Source organism: Pseudochaenichthys georgianus, chromosome 17 (assembly GCF_902827115.2).
Source record: "Pseudochaenichthys georgianus chromosome 17, fPseGeo1.2, whole genome shotgun sequence".
Lineage (NCBI taxonomy): Eukaryota > Metazoa > Chordata > Actinopteri > Perciformes > Channichthyidae > Pseudochaenichthys > Pseudochaenichthys georgianus.
The window spans coordinates 32,704,141-32,724,121 of NC_047519.1; the positions used below are offsets into that span (position 1 = coordinate 32,704,141).

Consider the following 19,981-nt stretch of genomic DNA (forward strand, 5'->3'; position numbering starts at 1 on the left):
GAAGTTGTTTACGGGTGTTTCAGGTTTGCAGGGCCGATGGAGAGATACCAGGCGGAGGTGGAGCTTCTGGACCGAGGAAACAGCACCTATCTGATTCGACACAGGAGTAAAGAATGCACTGAATATGCCATAAGTATAAAGTAAGTGACATGATGGCTTGTTTTCCATTTCCATATTTAAGTTACAATTTAAACTCACTTCAGTTTACCAAGCATGGTGAAATAAACAAAACACACGCAGTCAGGAGCAATCTTGTTGGCGGAAACACCTTATTGTTCGAGGCGAGTGGCAAGAATCATTCGAGCAAACGGCCACATGCAAATGATAGCTCTCTCCAACAGTGGTGCGGTATCTGAAAACAAGCAGCTCATCAAATGTTAAAAGTGGATGTGCCGCAGCAGGATGAGGCCATGCTGTGTTCAACTCTGGCCAATGAATACAAGAAGTTACGGTGACTATATAATCATGAAGAATGGAAACAAGTTTGCCTGATCTGATGAATCACGATTTATTTATCCCGAAGGAAATTGTTGTGCCAGAGTTACACAAATACAATAAACACATAATAGTAAAACTGTACACTAAAAGTGTAGTAAAAAGAGCAATTAAATATCTAAGAAACATAAACGGTCACATAATTAATGTAATTCTTACCAGATGGAGAGACAGAATTAAGATTAATGTCTGTTTTGCCAAAATCACATGAAGCCTGCAAAGGGACTTTGAATTTGCGATAACATTAGATAAGTAGGAAACATACTCATTGCCAGCATAGCAGTAGCTGGTTACGGTTGTTGCATGTAAACACCTGGAAGGAGACGGTTCTTACGACTCATATTTGGTAATTCAATTATTTGAAACCCAAGTGTATCTTACAAGTAAACAATGAATCAGCAATTGTGTATTGAATTGAATTGATTTATTTAAAACAAGGGACAGTGTACATTAATCAACATATTAAAAACATGTAAAAGTACTCGAATTAGCCAAAAGGCTAGTTTTCATCGATAGTCCCTTTGCCAGATGGGGATACACACCTACACCCACACATCAGTGCTGATACTGTTGATTATTAATGAGCCATTTTTTAACACTGTGGCACTGTATGTTCACACAACATTTATTTTAGCACTTGTACAATTATATTCAGTTACTATTTCCCCTGGATAATTCAGACTGTTGCGAGTTTTTACATTACATTACATTACATTGCATTTAGCTGACGCTTTTATCCAAAGCGACTTACAATAAGTGCGTTCCACCAGGAAGACACAACCTTGAAGAAAACAGAATCATATAAGTACATCAGGTTTCATAGAGCCAAGCATGTCTGGCTATAGATACGCCAGCCCTTTGTTAGTATATAAGTTCTTTGTTAGTAATTCTATTGGAACTATTTAGTACAGCAGAGAGTCCAAATGAAAACCGGTGCAAATGAGGTCTGTTCCTTGAAAGACTAGTTGCTGTTGTCCTTTTTAAAGACTGAGCATCAAACAAACTGATCTGCATCTTTATTGAGATACAGGTAGATAAATATCCCTTAAACTGGGAAAAACCAAACCACACATCTCTGCACAACTACACACTAGAGGACATTGAGAATGCTATTATTCTCATTTGAGCATTCATTCTTCCTGTGTCAGTGCATCAGGGTTCATTATTATCATACCTTAACGTTATTGAAGTTAATTTTAGTTTACCCTGATCGTCTGCTCAGTCCACACATTGCAGCTAAATGCAGCATTGTGAAGATGTGGAATTGATGATCATTTTTACCACCGTCTCCTCTGCTCAGACATATCTTCAAGGAGAGCCTGATAGCTTTGCATCATACCTTTTGCTACTCTTTGTCTCAGACATATATTTCAAAAGATGGCTAGAATCCAACTTGAATTGTAGATACAACTTGAATCCCTTTAGTCTTTAAAAAATGGCTGCTTTATCTGCCAGTTGAACGTGTCGGTATTCCTCTTTTGAAATACAACACTGGCCATTTAACTGGTGAATATCTTTAAGGCTACATCAGAGCTTGTTCAATTGTATAAAAAGGAATCGAGACCTCCTGACATGACGGCTCTCTGAGATTATAACGATTGAGGGTGCGCTCTGAAATGGTGTTCGGATGTTAGGACTATTTAGACGGTGACACACCATTCCAGCCCATTTGGTTTGGGTGGACTCCTACCGTCTCTCATTCAAAGCTTTGATGTACACGGCCAGTCTCTGAACACTCCAATCCTAATTGCCTGTCTCACTGCTTAAGATCATTATCAGGATGGCCATTTGAGATAATGGAGCTTTTATACAGAGAACTGCTACTAATCAACTGGAACTGTCTCCTGTGTGTGTGTGTGTGTGTGTGTGTGTGTGTGTGTGTGTGTGTGTGTGTGTGTGTGTGTGTGTGTGTGTGTGTGTGTGTGTGTGTGTGTGTGTGTGTGTGTGTGTGTGTGTGTGTGTGTGTGTGTGTGTGTGTGTGTGTGTGTGTGTGTGTGTGTGTGTGTGTGTGTGTGTGTGTGTGTGTGTGTGTGTGTGTGTGTGTGTGTGTGTGTGTGTGTGTGTGTGTGTGTGGCCTCGGGAGCCTATAGGAGGAAGGAACGACTCACCAACAGGGCTCATCTGTCTCTATGCGCTACGCACTATATAACTCAACACACATCAATAATGTATTACTCGCCATAGTCATAATGTATCTGCGGATTTGCAACATGATCACATTCATACACTGCATTGGGAGGTTTACAATACGGATCCATCTCCGGTGTAACATGCACATCGCCATGTGGGCCACACGCAATGGACAGCATTGTGTCTGCAACTGGCTTGATGGCACATTCCCACTGGCGCCGAACAGTATGCGTGTAAAGAGACGTGTGTGTGTGTGTGTGTGTGTGTGTATTTTTAAGGTCGGACCACACTGCGGTTTTAAAGAGGTAGTCTGAGCTATGAGTCTCACATGACATATTATTATTTCATAATTTCCTTAATGTATCAGGCCTATTGCTCCCACATACATTATGTCTTAAAGGTATTCTTTGTGATGCATGTTCTCATCTTGGGTAAAGAGAGCACATCCATGGGGTGCTTTAATAACACAATCACATGAAGTAATGAACAGAAAGGTAAAGCAAAATAAGAAGAAATCCACAGTGGATATTTTGACATGTGATAGTAGGAAAGGTGTCATTTATAATATTAATGCTGTCAGAGCCTTGTCAATGTGTTTGCTGGCTCATTCACAAGGCTGTCTGATACACTGATGTGGAGAAGAAGCATGACTGTTATTAATTACCCTGTGCTTTCACTGCCATCAGTCAAACTGTTTGTTAAAAAGGCCCATTATTAAAGCTGGTGGTGACAGCTACCAACCAATCATACAACATTTAAGCAACAGCTAAACACAATGCATGTAATACAACATTGACATATTGAGAGTGGACAGTTCCCTTTAAGTCATTTACATTTCAAAGTATTTTCTCCATAGGTGACACAATGTCCCTTTTGTCCAGGGGTGATTTGTTTCCTATGCTCATAGGTAGCCATATTTAAAATGTAGGAACTTGTTCACGTTTCCAGGATGGTAGCAGTTGAACTTGGATTCTCATCTTGAGTTAATTTGTTAAACAAAAAAACATACATTTAGTTAATTTTTTGTGTTCTTTTCCTCTTCTGGGTTTGAAAAAAATAAATTGTTACAAATGTTGTATTGGTTCCGACAGTATTTAAGGGATAACAAAGGAGGGAAGTATTGTAATCATGTTTTTCTTGTTAATTGCTCAACATGTTTAGCTCTTATTTAAAAAAAAGATTTGAAACCCACCGGTCGAAGAAAGAACCCCATGTCTGTAATAACCACTCACAAGTCATGTCCCCTTTAAGGCTGGAATAAAGAGTCACCAGCAGACTCTGGTATACAGTATTCATCTTACATTGTGTCCATATGCTGCTTCTATTATCTAATGTGAGTGAATTTGATCTGATTTTGACAGCAGGGAAAACCCAAGGAGTTCTTGTAAAACAAAGTTGGCTGGCTCTGCTCAGCATGGCAGCCGACCGTCAGACCTTCGTGATGGTTCACCACAGAGACTGGATTGATGTGGAAGCATGTATAGTTGATTAGCAGCCCATGTCTTATTCATCCTCCACAGGTTCAACGATAAAGTCAAGCACATTAAGATTCTGACTAAGGATGGCTGCTTTTACATCGCTGAGAGCCGGCTGTTCAGGACTGTGGCGGTAAAGGTTTTAACTTTGTATGGATTTGTGTGCCCTATAAACTACTGAAGCATTAATGAGTATAATCATTTTGACATGACATTGCTTTTGCTCCCTTGAGATAAACCCCCAGCATGCAAGAGAAAGGTTTACTTTTGTTTGTAAAATGATAAAATATGTCTACTTGTGGTTTATTTCTACATGTGTGTGCACTTGCACAGCTACACGGACATGTTGTTAGCAACTGCCTGTGGTATTGTATCTCAATAGCTAATATTAGCTTGTTCCCAGTACTTCAATTTGAATTGGGTAGATAAAACATGTTTTTGCGGATAGTTGCCCTACTCATAAACACTTCCCCTGCCTGCTGTTTTATTATTAAGATCAAACAAGCAGTTACTTCCTGACCAACCTACCCACCCATGTCTTTGCATTTATTTCTATACATTTGCACACAATAGCATCTGCGTTCACATTGGGTTTTCTTCACTAAGAGTTTGTTTTGTTATATTGTGCTTGTTTAACACAGGACTTGGTGGAATACTACAAGCAGCACTCGCTAAAGGAGGGTTTCAGCAGTCTTGACACCACTCTGCAGATCCCCTACAGGGAGATGTCCAATGGGAACACGCCCAAGGCCATTATCAAGGCTGGCAGTGGTGAGTGTGCTTCAATAATCCAGATCCCTGACCCAGGGAAAAGTTACCAGTTCAGATCTGGATCCGGGTTACAGTTGAAAGTAATTAAAGCATTTGTTTTGAGAACTGTCGAGATGGGTTTACAGTTCAGATAAAGTGAGGCGAGTGGGTTTCCCCTCAGAAGTAGACCAGTGTGGATGTCTTTTTCTAAAGCAATCTTTAGAAACTGATATTTGACAGCTCATTAAGCTGTCAAATATCTTATACAAATTATAAGTTTATTTATTTAAATAGCTGATAAATAAAGGTTCTACTACTACTACTACTACATTACATATAAATGGGGAGGCTGTGGCTCAGTGGGTAGTGCGCTGAACTTCGAATCAGGAGATGGGAAGTTCGAGTCCCACTGCAGTCAGCATGTCGTTGTGCAAGACACTTCACCCCAAATTGCTCCTGTGGGGATTGTCCACAGTACTGCATGTATGTAAGTCGCTTTGGATAAAAGCGTCTAACAAATTACATGTAATGTAATGTAATAAACAACAGAACAAGCTAAGGGTAGAAAACTGCTAAAATCTGTATTTTACTTGCTATATCCCCGACGACAGAACAGCTAATGTACTGTATGTCCTCCCTTCAAGAACGATAGAAAGATGTCCCACGCCACGTAACATTATGAAATTATGATGACAGAAAGCATTTGCCTGGCTATCAGACACCGTGTGTCTTAATACCTGAGGCAGTCCCATCTGTGATATTTGAGACACGCTAGAAATATTTAGCAGAGTTTAATGAGCCACAGGATTCCCAAGGGAACGGCACTGGTGGAAAGATAGAGCAGCTTTTCTTGGGAGACATGCTTTTGCTGTTTTGCTGGATTGAGCCTCTTTCACACTTTCCATCGTTACAATGAAGTCTTATACAACATTTTCTCTTTATGACATCGGACCTCGACTTTTGGTTCTGAAATGTTTGCTATCGGTGTTGCTAACTTGCAAACGGTGCTTAATGTAGGTTGGTCAGTAATGTATGTTTTATTCTCAAGGGTAAAACCTTTTTTTTAATTGGCTTTGAATTCATTTGAAGACAATGACTCATACATATATCATGCCTTATTTAATTGTGCTTAAGGATGTAAAAGATGGTGAAATGTACAATCAAGGATGCATTACTGTGAATGTACACTCAACCTTTGTTATATAAGGTATGGCTTTGGGTTATGAGGCTATGCATGCTATGTGAAAGACCCCATCCCTTTCACAGAAGATGTTGTATAGAATTATTGTTAAACTCAAATATGAGAAGCTGTCACAGTGTATGAATGAAACATGCAGCCGAGATAAGGTTGCTAAAGTACCGGTTACCTTGTGCTGAATAGGTAAATGTTGACCGTGAGAGGCTCTGATTTCAACCTGCAGGCTTCAACAGACATGAATACATTCACACTCGAGCTTACATTCAACAAGACCGGCCCCTGCGTGATTACTGGCCCTCGGAGACAGGCGCAGATGCTCATTCACTCTAAGGAGGCATGTGAAGGAGAAAGGTCCTGAGGAAGAGGAAGGAGAGAGAAAGAGGCAGGTTAGCAATAGAGAGTGTGAGAGGGGGGCAATGTGGATCGAGTGAAATTGACAGAAGTAGGGAAAAGAGGGAGAGTGTTGGATAGGTGGGAGTTGAGGAAGAGGTGTAAGAAAGTAAGATAGGGTAAAGGAAGAGAGAACTATTTGGGACATAGTGAGACAAATATTGATGTAAGAAAAAAGCTAAGAGAGCTAATGGCAAGGGGAGGGATAGAGTAAATAAAAGAGCACAATTAAGGGTCATCTGGAGGCTTTTGTAGTGGAGTTAATAAACCTTTAAGCTAACCAAGAGTTAGAGGAGGAGATGGAAACCACGCTCTTGTGTGTGCAATAAAAATAGGGCTTTTTAATGCTATCTTATTGTAGTGGAAAACTGGAAACTCCGGGAGTCAGCTGGCAGTGTTCTGCACCTCCAGCATAACACAAAGTGTAAAAACAACATTTCATGGGATTTCTTTGTTCCATAATTATTTCTCAGCTACATCTGGAGACTCCAGTAAGTTGTTGTGCTTAGCCAAGGATCCCTGACTATTGTGGTATATTTATCTTATTGACAATAAGTCTGGTAAGATACCCACAAAAGTTGTTGAACCATTCCTCGCTGCCTAACTGTACACATTACAAGCCAGACTACCTCCCACTAAGATCTAATGCATTCTTTTGATTTTGCACCTTCATATAAACACATATTCAAATACAGATTGCATTGTAATAGCTAGTGTGAATAAGGTAGAACAAAGACACAATGCGGGGAAGGCAGGGGGAGAGATAGAGGAAGAGACAAAGACAAAGAAGGGAGTAGGAGAGACAGAGTGATGTAACTAAAAGGAGCGTCGGCGGCTCACCAGGCTTGGCAGGGAGGTCCCAGTTAGGGCCCGATGCCCCAGGCAAGCACCAGGAGCCTGCTACTCCAAACGTCACCCTGCACACGCTGCTCAGCTCCGAGATGGCTTCACAATTTTCCTGACAGGACATGACATTTCACTTGGGCTGGCAGTGGAGGAAACTGTGTGACAGCCGCCTGCTGACACACACCTGGGGGACACACACCTGGGGGACACCCCTGGTCCAACTGAGGCGCTGCGCCTGTTTCCACAAAACTGGGAAAAGTTTGCAAAAATGATCAGATGTAAATGAGCAGGAAGCAGCTGGAGGTAAACTGTCTTAACTTAAAGAGACGTATGTGTAAACAAGCACAGTTGCTGCAGCAGAGGGAAGCAGGCGACACTGGAACAAAGTCAAAGTTAGCCCTTTGTGTCTGCTCGGATGTAAAATGCTGCTACATCCTTGTCCCTCTGCCTCCGTTGGCAGCAACGCTCTCCCAGCGCATCACGCTTCAAAGCAGCTCGGCAAGAGGTGTGCTTGTGCATCGCTGCCAATCAACGCGCTTTCCTTCTGTGTGAAAGCCTGGATAGACCCGGCATTGCCTCAGTGCATTCTGGGATAGATTATTATTGCCTTAAGTCGTCCACCCCCATAGACAGACTTAGTGTGGGCAACACGTACTCTGTCGGGTAAACAGCAGCACAGAAAGACAGATGTCACGCCAGAAACAAAAAGCACACACAAAATGGTTTGAATCTTAAAACAGACGACTCTGAGTGAATGCGAGCCTGAGCAAACAATCACAAGATGCAGAGCTACCGGAAAAATATCAACATTCTGGAGTAATTTGTTCAGAGGAATCCCAGCAGCAACTTTAATTAAGTCTGACTGAGTGCTTTGTGTGTGTGTGTGTGTGTGTGTGTGTGTGTGTGTGTGTGTGTGTGTGTGTGTGTGTGTGTGTGTGTGTGTGTGTGTGTGTGTGTGTGTGTGTGTGTGTGTGTGTGTGTGTGTGTGTGTGTGTGTGTGTGTGTGTGTGTGTGTGTGTGTGTGTGTGTGTGTGTGTGTGTGTGTGTGTGTGTGTGTGTGTGTGTGTGTGTGTGTGTGTGTGTGTGTGTGTGTGTGTGTGTGTGTGTGTGTGTGTGATGGAAAACCATTTAGAATCATCAGTGTTATTAAGATTTACAATGTTGTGGTCTTAAGAAACGATTCCAAGTGAATAATCTTCAGCATTTAATAGAGAAATATTGAAAATGTTATTGGATGTTTAGTTTGATAAGATGAAACTGCATCAGTATAATGTATTAAAGGGCCCATGTCATGCTTTTCCGGTTATTACCCGTCCCCTTGTGTGATATGTAGCTTTTTCTGCATGTAAACGGTCTGCAGAGTCACACACCCTCAAAGTACACCCTGTAGCGAGTACAACTCTAACACAGAGAAGAACTGTCTATGCTGCCCCAGAACGCCTCGTTGGAGATTTCTCTTTTTCCATTGTTTGCTTCCTGGGTTCTGTGACGTGTGAACACCCAAATCAACAACAAATGGACCAATCCGCGGAGCACCTCACACACCAGGATCCCTTGGCTAACTAACAGGGAGTCCCATTGACTTACATAGAGCTCCCTGAACGCTGGTAATAGACGAGTTGGGATTGCGGAGAAATGCTCTCCGCAGACCCATTCTCACAGCGTTATAACCTTGTTCTTACTCAATATCAAGCCACACTTATTGTTTTTACTTCGGCTGTGAGTGTTTGTGTGTGCTCAGGATGAGCTTTGCTTGTTCTCGCTGTGTCGCCGACCCGGAGGGGGGGGGGGGGGGGGGGCAGGAGCTCCAACAAGCCGTTTAGGACAGAGAGTGAATACCTGGTGAATACACATACTATACAGAGATGCTGTTTGAGAAACCAATGTGACTTTGGAAAATTGCACAATTTAAATCTATTCTAGTAGAACTCAACAATGGAATTATGATCAGTAGAAATGGCCATGACATGGGACCTTTAAGAGACATACGTTTTGTGCATTGCATCTTTATATATATATATATATATATATATATATATATATATAAAGCAGCGGACTAAGTATGCAGATCTTTTACTAAATTAAAATTGTAATATCAGTGTAAATACTCCGTAACAAGTCTCTGTGGTATTCAAAATTCTAAGTAAAACATTAGCATTAATAAGTATTTATAGTTCAAAAAGTACCAGCAAGAAAGAAAAAAGATAATATAATACTTTATATTTATTGATCCTTTAATGTGTTCATCACTTTAATTGTTACACTGGTAAAGGTGGAACTTATTTATGTTGCTATAAATAATGCCGTGTAGCTCTTGAGTCTCCTTGATCCTTGGTATATAATATACTATTTTTGTATTATTAATTATTATAATAATATAATATATATATATTTTTTTCAGCAACTAAAGCAGATGCATAAATGTAATGGATTAAAAAGTAAAGTATTTGCCACTGAATTGTAGTACAAAGTAGCAGGAAATAGAAATACTCACATACTAGTTCAGTACCTAAGTTATAGGGACTGTGCACTGTATATATGTTTATGCACACATATATGTTTGTTTATACTCTGTGCAGGTACTCTGGTCAGACAAACAGTTGACAGCTATTGGCCTGCATTTACTAATCCCTGTGGGCAGAGGAAGAAGTCATGTAACCATATTGTTGTGGTGACAGCAGGCGGCTTTCTGAGTGTGAGGGGCTGCTGGCTCACATGGGATTTCATATGGGAGCAGAAGTCTTTGGCTCTGCGGTGTAGATGTTCTTGGCATTTCCTCGTGCTGTGCCCAGATGTATACTTACCCCCATACTGTTGCTCTGGCTCGCCTGGTCTGAAGCTTAAAAGGTTCTTATTGCTGTGGTATACTGTACAGTATGACTTGGGGGAGATTATAGAAGCTACAGTATGAATCCAGTTCAATAAGCTGTTACAACAGCTTCTACTCTTCTAGGGAGCTTCTACAGGAGAATTTAAAACTGCAGGGATTCGCTTCCATTGAGCCACAGAGCATCAGTGAGGTCGGCCACAGCTGCTGGGCAATAAGTGGGCGTTCACACCGAAAGCAGCCATGATGTTAACATAACACAGATAGGCTGCCTTGGTTGGGTCATGTTGCTTCAAATACCAGTGGGATGTTTTCAAAATACAACCCAGGAACCCCAGTTAAAGTGACCTTCAAAGGCTTATCAAAAGCTAAATCACTGCATAGAGGTTGATTATACTCTGAGACAAGATTGTACAACTCTCAACGACAATTATTGTATCTGCCAACACGATAACTGTGTAGTAGAAATGTACTCTTCACATTGGATTGGCTACTGAAGCGCCATGCTGGGTGATACTGTGTTGCAGTGCAGCAAAAGTTGAGCTGGTGAAACATGTTGCTGGAAAACCCTCTGTGCTTTTTTTTTAAGGACCTCAGCATTGGCCTCATGCAAATAATTGAGAAGACGGGCCTTGCACACATCCTTTCAGATCCTCCCAAAGGTGTTGGAAGGGTCTCAGATCTTCCACACCACCAAACTTTGGAAAACCATTTCTTTATGGACCTGGCTTTGTGCAGGGGGGCATTGTCATGTAGGGAAGGGCCCTTAACTGTTACCACAAAGTTTGAAGCACAGTACTCTCTGAAATACTATTTTATGTTGTTGCACAGTGGCGAACCGTGTCTATCACAACTGGACCTTCTGTAGACACACACACACCCCCCGTCACCGCAGCCCCCCCCCCCCGGTGTTATAATGTCCGTCTTTTCACTGAATTGTCGTCTGGAAAAGGGTAATCGCAACAATTCCGCAACAACTTCATCTTCACCTGTTGCACTTGTCATTTCAACGTTAAAAACAATAAAACGGCATGAATTGCTTCGTCGCATTCATCTAGATCAATGCTTCTCAAAGTGTGGTCCGCGGACCCCTGGTGGTCCGTGAGCGCCCCCTAGTGGTCCGTGAGCGCCCCCTAGTGGTCCGTGAGTATATTGGTAACATTTGAAATAAATAAATACATTTAAGTTTTCCGCACTCTCGCGGGAATATCTCTACAATGGAACGAGCTTACGTTTCATTTTCTATTGCATGAGAAAGCCCAGGGCAACACCTTCGTCACACATGTTGCCACTTGTTTGTACCATTTCCAGGCGATTTATAATCTGTTCTAGAAAAACGATATGTTTTGGGATATTTGTGGAGTTAGGTGGTCCGCGAGTGTTTTTTTATTGGTTAAGTGGTCCTTGGTATGAAAAAGTTTGAGAAACACTGATCTAGATCCTCTGTCTCGAGCCAGTGAACTAGCGGGCCTTCTAGAATACCCTGCAACCGAGGGGAACTCTGAAAGAATACGCCCATTGGCTACAAATCAATATATGATTGGTTGATCAAACTGTCAGTCCAAATGTACGCTCTCATTCAGTGCAACGGCCAGGGCATTCTATCAAGGATGTAGAATACCTTGGTTGAAGGATATTCTACCCAGAGACCCAGAGCAAGATCTGATTGGTTGCTTTATTCTAACACAAAACCACTGAAATGCGTAGTGCATGGTCGGAGAAGGACAAACAAATCAACGTAACACTGTAATAGTACAGATCAACAACACAGATACGATTCTCATTTATTCATTTTATTACCTTTTATTTATATAATTAAATTGATTTTTTTGTTTGTTTTATCTGAGTATTCTCTGAATACCTTGAAGGCCCTGACGGTTCGCCACTGTAATAAGACCTAACCTTAATTACAACTAAGGGGAATAGCCCACATAATAGCTTGTCAGTATTTGATGAAAATAATGTGTCTGTGGTGACTTGACAAATGTCTGATGCTCTAACAGTTTTGCCCTTCTCTCTCCCACCCGTCCTTGCTTTTTTCTTGTTTTTGACTTTGCCAACTTTTCCTATATCTCCCTCTTCTTTACCCTCTCTCATACCATCTTTCTGTCAAACTTGTGTTAACTTTGCCAATATGTTCTGTCTTTACTGCCACTGCGGCCTGAATCCCCCTCCCATCACTCGCTCCGTTTCTCTGTAGTTCCTCTTGGCGGCTGCAGCTTTGTTCCTCCCTCCTCCTCGCCTTTCTGGTCAGGTACAGGAACATCTTTTCTACTCTCTTCGTCTCTCACTTGATGTATGCCCACATTTCCAGGTTTCCAAAGACAAACTGTCTTGTTTTCCCCGCCTCTGTTAAATAATGTATTCTAATGATGCCGCTCTTACGTCATATTGCTAACCCTAAGTCATCATTTAGAAAAAAACATTCACGTCAGCTTCCTGTAACTAAATCGGAAATATTGCGAATTTCTGACAGCTCTGATATCTCCTCGTAAAATAACTTCAGAATTATCCACAAAACAGTGGCAAAGAAATGCAAAGCCACCATTTACATTTGACCCAAATCCAACAAATACTATCAATTCAGCTACTTAAAAGGGAAGAGATGCCGTTTTGTTTTACACATAATAAAGGCATAAGATTACTCTGTCTGCCTTTGTGTGCATGTGCATATATTGTGTGTGCATGCATGTACTGTATGTGTGGGCTTAGGCTTCTGTATTGGCATAATGCGCCTGTGTGCATGAGGGAGTAAATGTATCCCTTTCATCCAGCACATTTTCCCATTTGTGTCTCCTGTATTGTCATAGATAAGGTAAACAAACCCGTGCACACCTGCGTCACAAGTGATATGAGCCCTGACCTGCATGAGTAGGAAAAACCTGGTATAACCAGAGAAATGCTCCTTTAGAAACATTTAATGATAGAAAGACATGAATATATATGATAACCCATGACTTACCACCTCTACTTTTTTTGTTGCAACCAAGCTAGGTAGCTGTATATATTTCTCCCTCATCTTTGTGGTTTTGCTTTTACATGTACACTTAGTTTAACTCAGGACCAGGAGTCAGGGCTGCCTTATCTTACAAGATCCACAAAGATTTTACTGTGGATAATACCTGTGTCATACCATTGAAAACCTTAACCATCAACTACAAAATATAATGAACATATACCACTGTATATGAAAGGTAGAGAAACTGAGTTTTGTTGCCTTGTGATTGTCCATGGACCCCAACAAACTTTAAAGTACTTGGTTTCTAATTTGCAGTTGACCTCGAGTTAACATTTTCCTTGTCAAAGTTTTATTAAAATATCAAAATAAGATCAGTTCAGGGTAATGTTTAAAAATCCTCGCCCTTAAGTGCTCCCAAGCATATCTAAGAGTATCCATACTTTTTCATTAGATTCTGAATAAAGTGCCAAAGAAAATGAAGTTATTTTACCATTTTAAGTGAAATGGCTGCTCTATGAGCTTAAATAAGAGATGTCTCTCAATAATAAGACTCTTCCTCTCAGTGTTTTCCCCCAGGGTGGTGGGTATTGCCGTGGCACGCTATGACTTCAGCTCCAGAGACACGCGGGAGCTCTCCCTGCAGCAGGGTGACATCATCAAGATCTACACCAAGATGACCAATGGGTGGTGGAAGGGAGAGGTCGACGGCAGGGTAGGTCTCCTGTAAGATGTTATTACTGACATGTGTCACTATGGCAGATTTCATCCTTACCTTGGTGTTTTTGCACTCTTATCAAATACAATGGCAAGGCACATTTATTTATATAGCACCTTTCAACACAAGGCAATTCAAGGTGCTTTACAAAAATGAAAGACATTCAGAAAAAGGCATTTAAAAACAGTCATTAAAAAGCAAAGATACAAAATAAACATTAAAAGAAAAAAATACATGAATAAAAAGTTACAGTGCAGTTTAAGATTTGAATAATTCACACAGAAGTTCCACTTTCCTGATGGTAGCTCTAGTACAGGGGTTCTTAAAGTGTTGATGAGTGAGGGACAATTTAGGTACCCAATATTGCATTGAGGGCCGCCCAAGAAAAAACGGAACACAAAATAATTCCAAAACAAATCCTTTCTTTATTGTACTAACCAATTACTGCAACTCGCGAGATGCCTAGTTGCCATGCAACCAGTAGTCTAGCAAACTTTCCACAAGCTGTCATTCATAATTTAGGAATGAAAACCCAGGGGGCGCAGTTTTACCATTCTTAAATTCCATTCTAATTCTTACTAGATACAACCATGGAGGATTAAAATATAACGCATGCATTTCAGCCTGTCACATTAACTATCGCGGGCCGCCAGAAACATTTCCGAGGGCCGCCATTGGCCCGCGGGCCGCACTTTGAGAACCCCTGCTCTAGTATAATTTCTTCTCACATGTATTCTGCAGGCTTATACAGTATTTTTACACATCGTTTTGATTAGACAATTCACTCTTGAATACCAGGCATTATAATTGCAGTATTAGGTTATAATGTTCTGCTTTGAGTTCATTTGAATACAAATGATCAATGATTACCATCTCTTAGAGCTTAAAGGGAGTAAAACCATTTGTTTTGAAGCAGATTTCCCGTAGTGTTATTTTGTGTGGATTAAAGTCTCAGTGTATCTACTGGTCTATACTAACTTTACTCCAAATTCTATGATTAACTAATTAAAGCACATTTTTTCACAATACAAAGGCTTGATATCTGAGTGTCTGCATGGAGGGTGGTTTGATCTTGACAGGGTGGGAAGGAGTAGGGTAGAAATCTTTATGTGTGTGCATTATGCAAAAATGTGAAAGCTGGGATCAGAGTGAGAGTTGGAGGGGACAAGGACTACAGTGTGAGAAAAATGCACTATTCAAAATTCCAAACCTACATGATAAATGTTTACCCGTCAATTATATGTGCCATTTAATGGATTTTCTCCTGTTATTTCGCCCTTTCAGATGGGCTGGTTCCCATCTACCTACGTGGAAGAGGAGGACTGACTTTGCGGGATGAATGACATTGAGTCAGTGTACATTCAAAGTTGACCTCCTCCTGTGAGCGCCATGCTGCTCCGCCACTCTCTGTGCCCTTCCAGTCAGATCTATTTGATAAAAACCCGGGGACTCAAACTAAAGAGCAAGCGGTGATGCCCTCAAAAACCTTCTCTTGCCCTCTGACAGACTCTCACACAGAGCAGATGTCAAATCACAGATTCCAGGAGTATCTGGCCTCTCTGCGGCCCTGTCTGTCCCCGGTCCCACTGGGAAGTGCATGTGCTGTTCCCGGATAACCCTCACTCCTCCTTTCCTGCTCACCTTGTCTTATTATTGATGACTACATTGGCTGGTGTGAGACTCGCCTTCACTGTCATCATGTTTCAATACCAGGAAGGCTCAGTCACCCAACTGGAACTCAGATCCTGCTGACAGCGCACTGCGCCCAGGTACCGCAACTAATGGAAATGCAGGAGCTGAGGAGTTTGACTGTTGTTGGAACGATAAAACCCTCTTGGCTGTTCAGATATTTGTGGTCGACTCTCTATCTGACTTTTTAAAGTTTAAATCACTGGACTGATGTAAACTGTATGTGATATTTATATACTTTTGCTGAGTTTTGATCTGACACTGTTTTGATGGATTGATCTGTTATGCACATGTGCTGTTATTGTAACCTTAATTACAATATGTCTTGTTGAGCAAAAAGTCATTTGTTCATATCATCACAGGATAATGTTTTTAAAAGTTTTGGTATCCACCACTGATGTCTCCAAGCTTTGATTCCTTGTCTGTTATAATTTCGTTAAATCAAGTTATACCATTTGATTTGATCGGCCAGCCACCAGGACAGAAAACAAATGGTTTGAAAAACTACAGAATTGTTTGCACAGACTGTCAATAACAGTTAGCTCAGGTAAGCTCATCCTTATGCTCGTCGTCTTCAACAGGGTCTTGACCTGACTGCAGTCCATCTACATATCTGACTTAATTTGGCAAAAGCTCACCTCGGATGGCCTTCCACGTAATCACTGAATAATCCTGTGTTACCAAAACATGCATGTTATCCGTTGCTCTGGTCTAGGTAATCCATATAGAGCTTAGTAAAGGTATTTTTTTAACAGCAACTTGTTAAGCCACACTCCTCAGTTGGATTGATATTCATGGCAAAGGAGTACATATTTTATCAAATGTATGTCCAAAATGTGAGTGATTTGCATTTTGTGTTTATGGAAAAAGTTATACAGTCGATTTTTTCACTTAACAAATGGGAGATAAAACAACACGTGAAAATCATGTTTTATTCTTATTTTCATCTCTTGTTTCGCTATAGTTGAATTCCTGTCCCTTAAAGAATAAAAACAAAAGACACATTCAAAGGATACACTTTGTAAGAATGGAAAAAGAAAGGAAATAAATCAATAGCTGCAATAGAGAAGCTGCTGGTGTGCCTGCTCATCTGTCTGTCTGTCTGTCCACCTGTCTGTCTACGGCCACAAGGGGGAAGAGTAAGAGATAGCTGTGTGTGTGTGGGTGTGTGTAATTGGAACTGGCCCTGAATTAGTGGTTTATGAACCTACCACATGCACTTTAATAAACAATAAAGACAAGATTAAAATGATTTAAACTGGAATTATTCCAAAAAGCGTACCGATCACCTACATTGACATTGTTAATTGACTGGCTCCACCCTCTCGGCACGCTAAGTGACATAAATCAAACACAACGAAATTACCAGAACAGGTGGTACTGCTAAAGTTTTCAAAATGGATCTTCAGGTGATGTCGGCGTTCATTGAGGGGCTTGTACCTTCAGTGAGATTTGTTTGTAAAGAAATATCCTGCTCACTTTACAACTTCACACACTCATTCCACCCCAAAATGTTTGAAAATGTTGAGTGTTTGGGACATAAAGACTGAGTGGACTGCTTAATGCTTGAAACAGCTTTATTTTAAAGATGTTGATCCTGGAGCATATTGGGGGGACTTCATGGTGCACAAGACTGATGGGAAGCCCTTCAAACAGGTGAGTTAAAGAAATGACACTCATGCAGCTCTGTTTTTGCTATTTGCCTAATATGCAGTGGCGGTTCTAGACCAATTTGACTGGGGGGGCCACTGGGGGGCCAGTTATTTTCTGAGGGGGGAATGCAGGACGAAAAAGAGAACTAGACAGTATGAAGTAATTGCGCATAAGAAAACAATGCAATACAGTTATTGGTATTTGTTTCAGTACACTTATTTATTTCATATAGATCTTATAGTTATTACTGTTAGCTTCAGCTTAAACACCATATTTATATAAAAATAAAGGCAATGAACTGTTACATCTCTACTTTACATAAGCGTGTCTGCACAATCTCACATTACAGCAACAAAATCCTGCGCCTCCCTAGAACCGCCCCTGCTAATATGCATTGTCTATCGTGTGTACTTTGGCCTTTGCGGTTTATATTGTAGGCCTACATGTTGTTTCTTTCTTGGTGATGTTTTATTCTGCTGTTAACTCAATGATAAGTGTCTGTCTTAATGTATGTGGCTTAATGCATTGTGGCACACCCGCCGAGGTGTGGCTTTTACTTGGACCATCATTTAATCATTTATTTGGTCATTAAGTCGGTCATGTGTTGAATATTGAGTTTTGTCCTCTTTCTGGATTTACTTCTTGCAAGGCTACACTGAGAAAGATACTGAATGATAAGCAGTTGTGTGCACAGGCTGCAGTGTCATCTATGGATAAGGATTATATTGGTTGGGCCTTAAGGGCTATGATGTGCTCTGGTCTACGTGACTAGTTTATTCAATTTAATTTATAGCCTTTAAGTGTTTAATTAATTGGATCTTGCATATTATGTCATCATAATAAGCTTATTTATTTCTTTACTGTGCCTCTAAGAGTCCTACTTTATTACTTTTCCCTAAACACTTTTTACACAATAGAGGAACGTTAAAGTAAAAGTGTTATGTTCTTCAGTAAAACATTCAATTACTTTTTCCTTTCTTTGAGCTAAAATATCCGGCTGCTGGCTGTAGCAGTAGCTACCTATTTAATGGACAGATGTGGTTCATTTACGCCAAAAATCACAGTTATGGCTCGCCACAAGGGTCTAGGTTAACATTGTGGACCTTGAAAATAAAATAAAAACCGTACTTTTCTAATATTTAACTTTTTTTCTATTGAAGAGTTCCCATTTCTCATGTTGTATGCTATTTGAAATCATCAAAGTAAAATAAAATGCACAAAAGGAATTCCAAAGCCAAGTCGTGTGTGTGATTACCTTTTTATATACAGTTTATGTTAATTACAGGTAGGCCTATATACTTCACTGCAGGCTGTTTATCTTTTACTAATTCATTTTAAAAACAGGTGAACATTTACATTCCACAGATTTTGTGTTTACCTCAACTCTTTGGTTTCTCTCTTGGAATGAATGATTCAAGGCTGATGAAACGGCTGTTCACTGTATGCAAGGTAGCATGCAAGGGCGAAACTGTTTCCCTTCAAACATTAGCATCCCGCGTACCATGAGTGTGACATCAATATTTAATAAAAGCATACCCTTAGAATTGTACTTTTGAAATTTGAGAGGCTATTTGATCTTTTAGACAAATGTTACATTCCGGGAACAAAGGCTTTGTAGTTTCATCACAAATCATAGCTGTGTCTTTGCAGAGTTGGATGTGCAGTTGAGAACTTGCAACGCTCAAATAATGGCTGAATAAAACGGAACAGAAAAGGAAAACACCAGTGCGTGGTGCGGGGATGTTAGCTCTGTTTTCTGTCTACATTTGCTTCATTGAGATACAAGAAAAGCATTTGGGCAAGTAAACTTCAAAAAGAAAACTCCACCAATGCATGTGTGTCATTTCCAGGAAACATGGAACAGAACATTAAAAGTGAAAGTACATTGTTAGTAAGTTCAAACCTCGCCTCATGGATTTCTTGAAGTTATTATTTTTTTCTGGACGACGTTAATAACTATTCGTCCTGTATATGAAAGGACTGTTCATTGCTTTTGAAGAGTAAATCAACTCTAAGCAATAATACGGCTATTACTTTTTTCAGAAAATTATGGTTTGATTAAATAAGCCCTCACACTTAATTTGTTATATCTTGGTCTATTCATTTGCGTTACATGTCATGGTTTACATCATTGCCTCCAGCAATTTACAGTTTGGGATCACTTGGCCTTTCTTCCTTTCTTACCTCTTACTGTAGCATGCAGCTAGTTTTACTATAACCATATCTGAAACAGTTCTTGCCACATTTTCCTATTTTCATTACATTGTTTGTTTTAATTAATCTATTACCGTTGCTATTTTATGTATTTAGATATATAAGGAAACATAGACATGCACTTAATACAGGAAAGTATGTATACACCAGTGTCTCACAGCATCAGTATCTATTGTAAACACTCCCTGGCTCAGGCTTACTTTTCCCTCACTGCTCTGCCGCCTCTCTAATGACCAAACTCAGCAGAGGGAGGGCTCTGCTGCACTAACCTGTCACAAAGAGGCAGAAAGAATGGCTCCCCTAATACTCTTTCTCTCCTTAATCTGCCTGTTCCTGTCTTAGCCGAAGAGATGAAAGGCGACGACAGAGAAGTTGGATGGCAGCCAGAGAGAAAGAAATGGGCGTACAAGGTTGCATGGAGTCGATAAAGTGCAGTGAGGAAAGACATGTTGTATGTGTGAATCTGAGAGGGAGACAAAAGGCGTACACACAGTGAGAGAGAGGAAGCCATGCATCATCTTCATCTGTCTGAATGATCTCCTTAACCCCCTGTCTTTGCCAGTCAGCCCCTCTGGATCTCTATATGGGGGTTAAACAGGGATTTAGCAAAAGCTGAAGCTGCCCTATACGGCAGCACTCA

At 40.6% G+C, this 19,981-nt stretch overlaps 1 protein-coding gene across 4 annotated transcripts in view; it reads left to right on the plus strand.

Moving 5' to 3' along the window:
* Positions 1–16,401, plus strand: part of LOC117462443 (guanine nucleotide exchange factor VAV3-like) — a 53,011-nt gene extending 36,610 nt beyond the window's left edge. For all 4 annotated transcript variants that reach the window (XM_034104681.1, XM_034104682.1, XM_034104683.1 and 1 more), the window contains 5 exons: positions 24–140; positions 4,146–4,233; positions 4,742–4,871; positions 13,634–13,782; positions 15,070–16,401. In XM_034104681.1, the coding sequence (XP_033960572.1) occupies positions 24–140; positions 4,146–4,233; positions 4,742–4,871; positions 13,634–13,782; positions 15,070–15,111 (526 nt within the window). In that variant the 3' untranslated portion in view covers positions 15,112–16,401. The remainder of the gene's footprint in view (positions 1–23; positions 141–4,145; positions 4,234–4,741; positions 4,872–13,633; positions 13,783–15,069) is intronic.
* Positions 16,402–19,981: the final 3,580 nt, after the last annotated feature.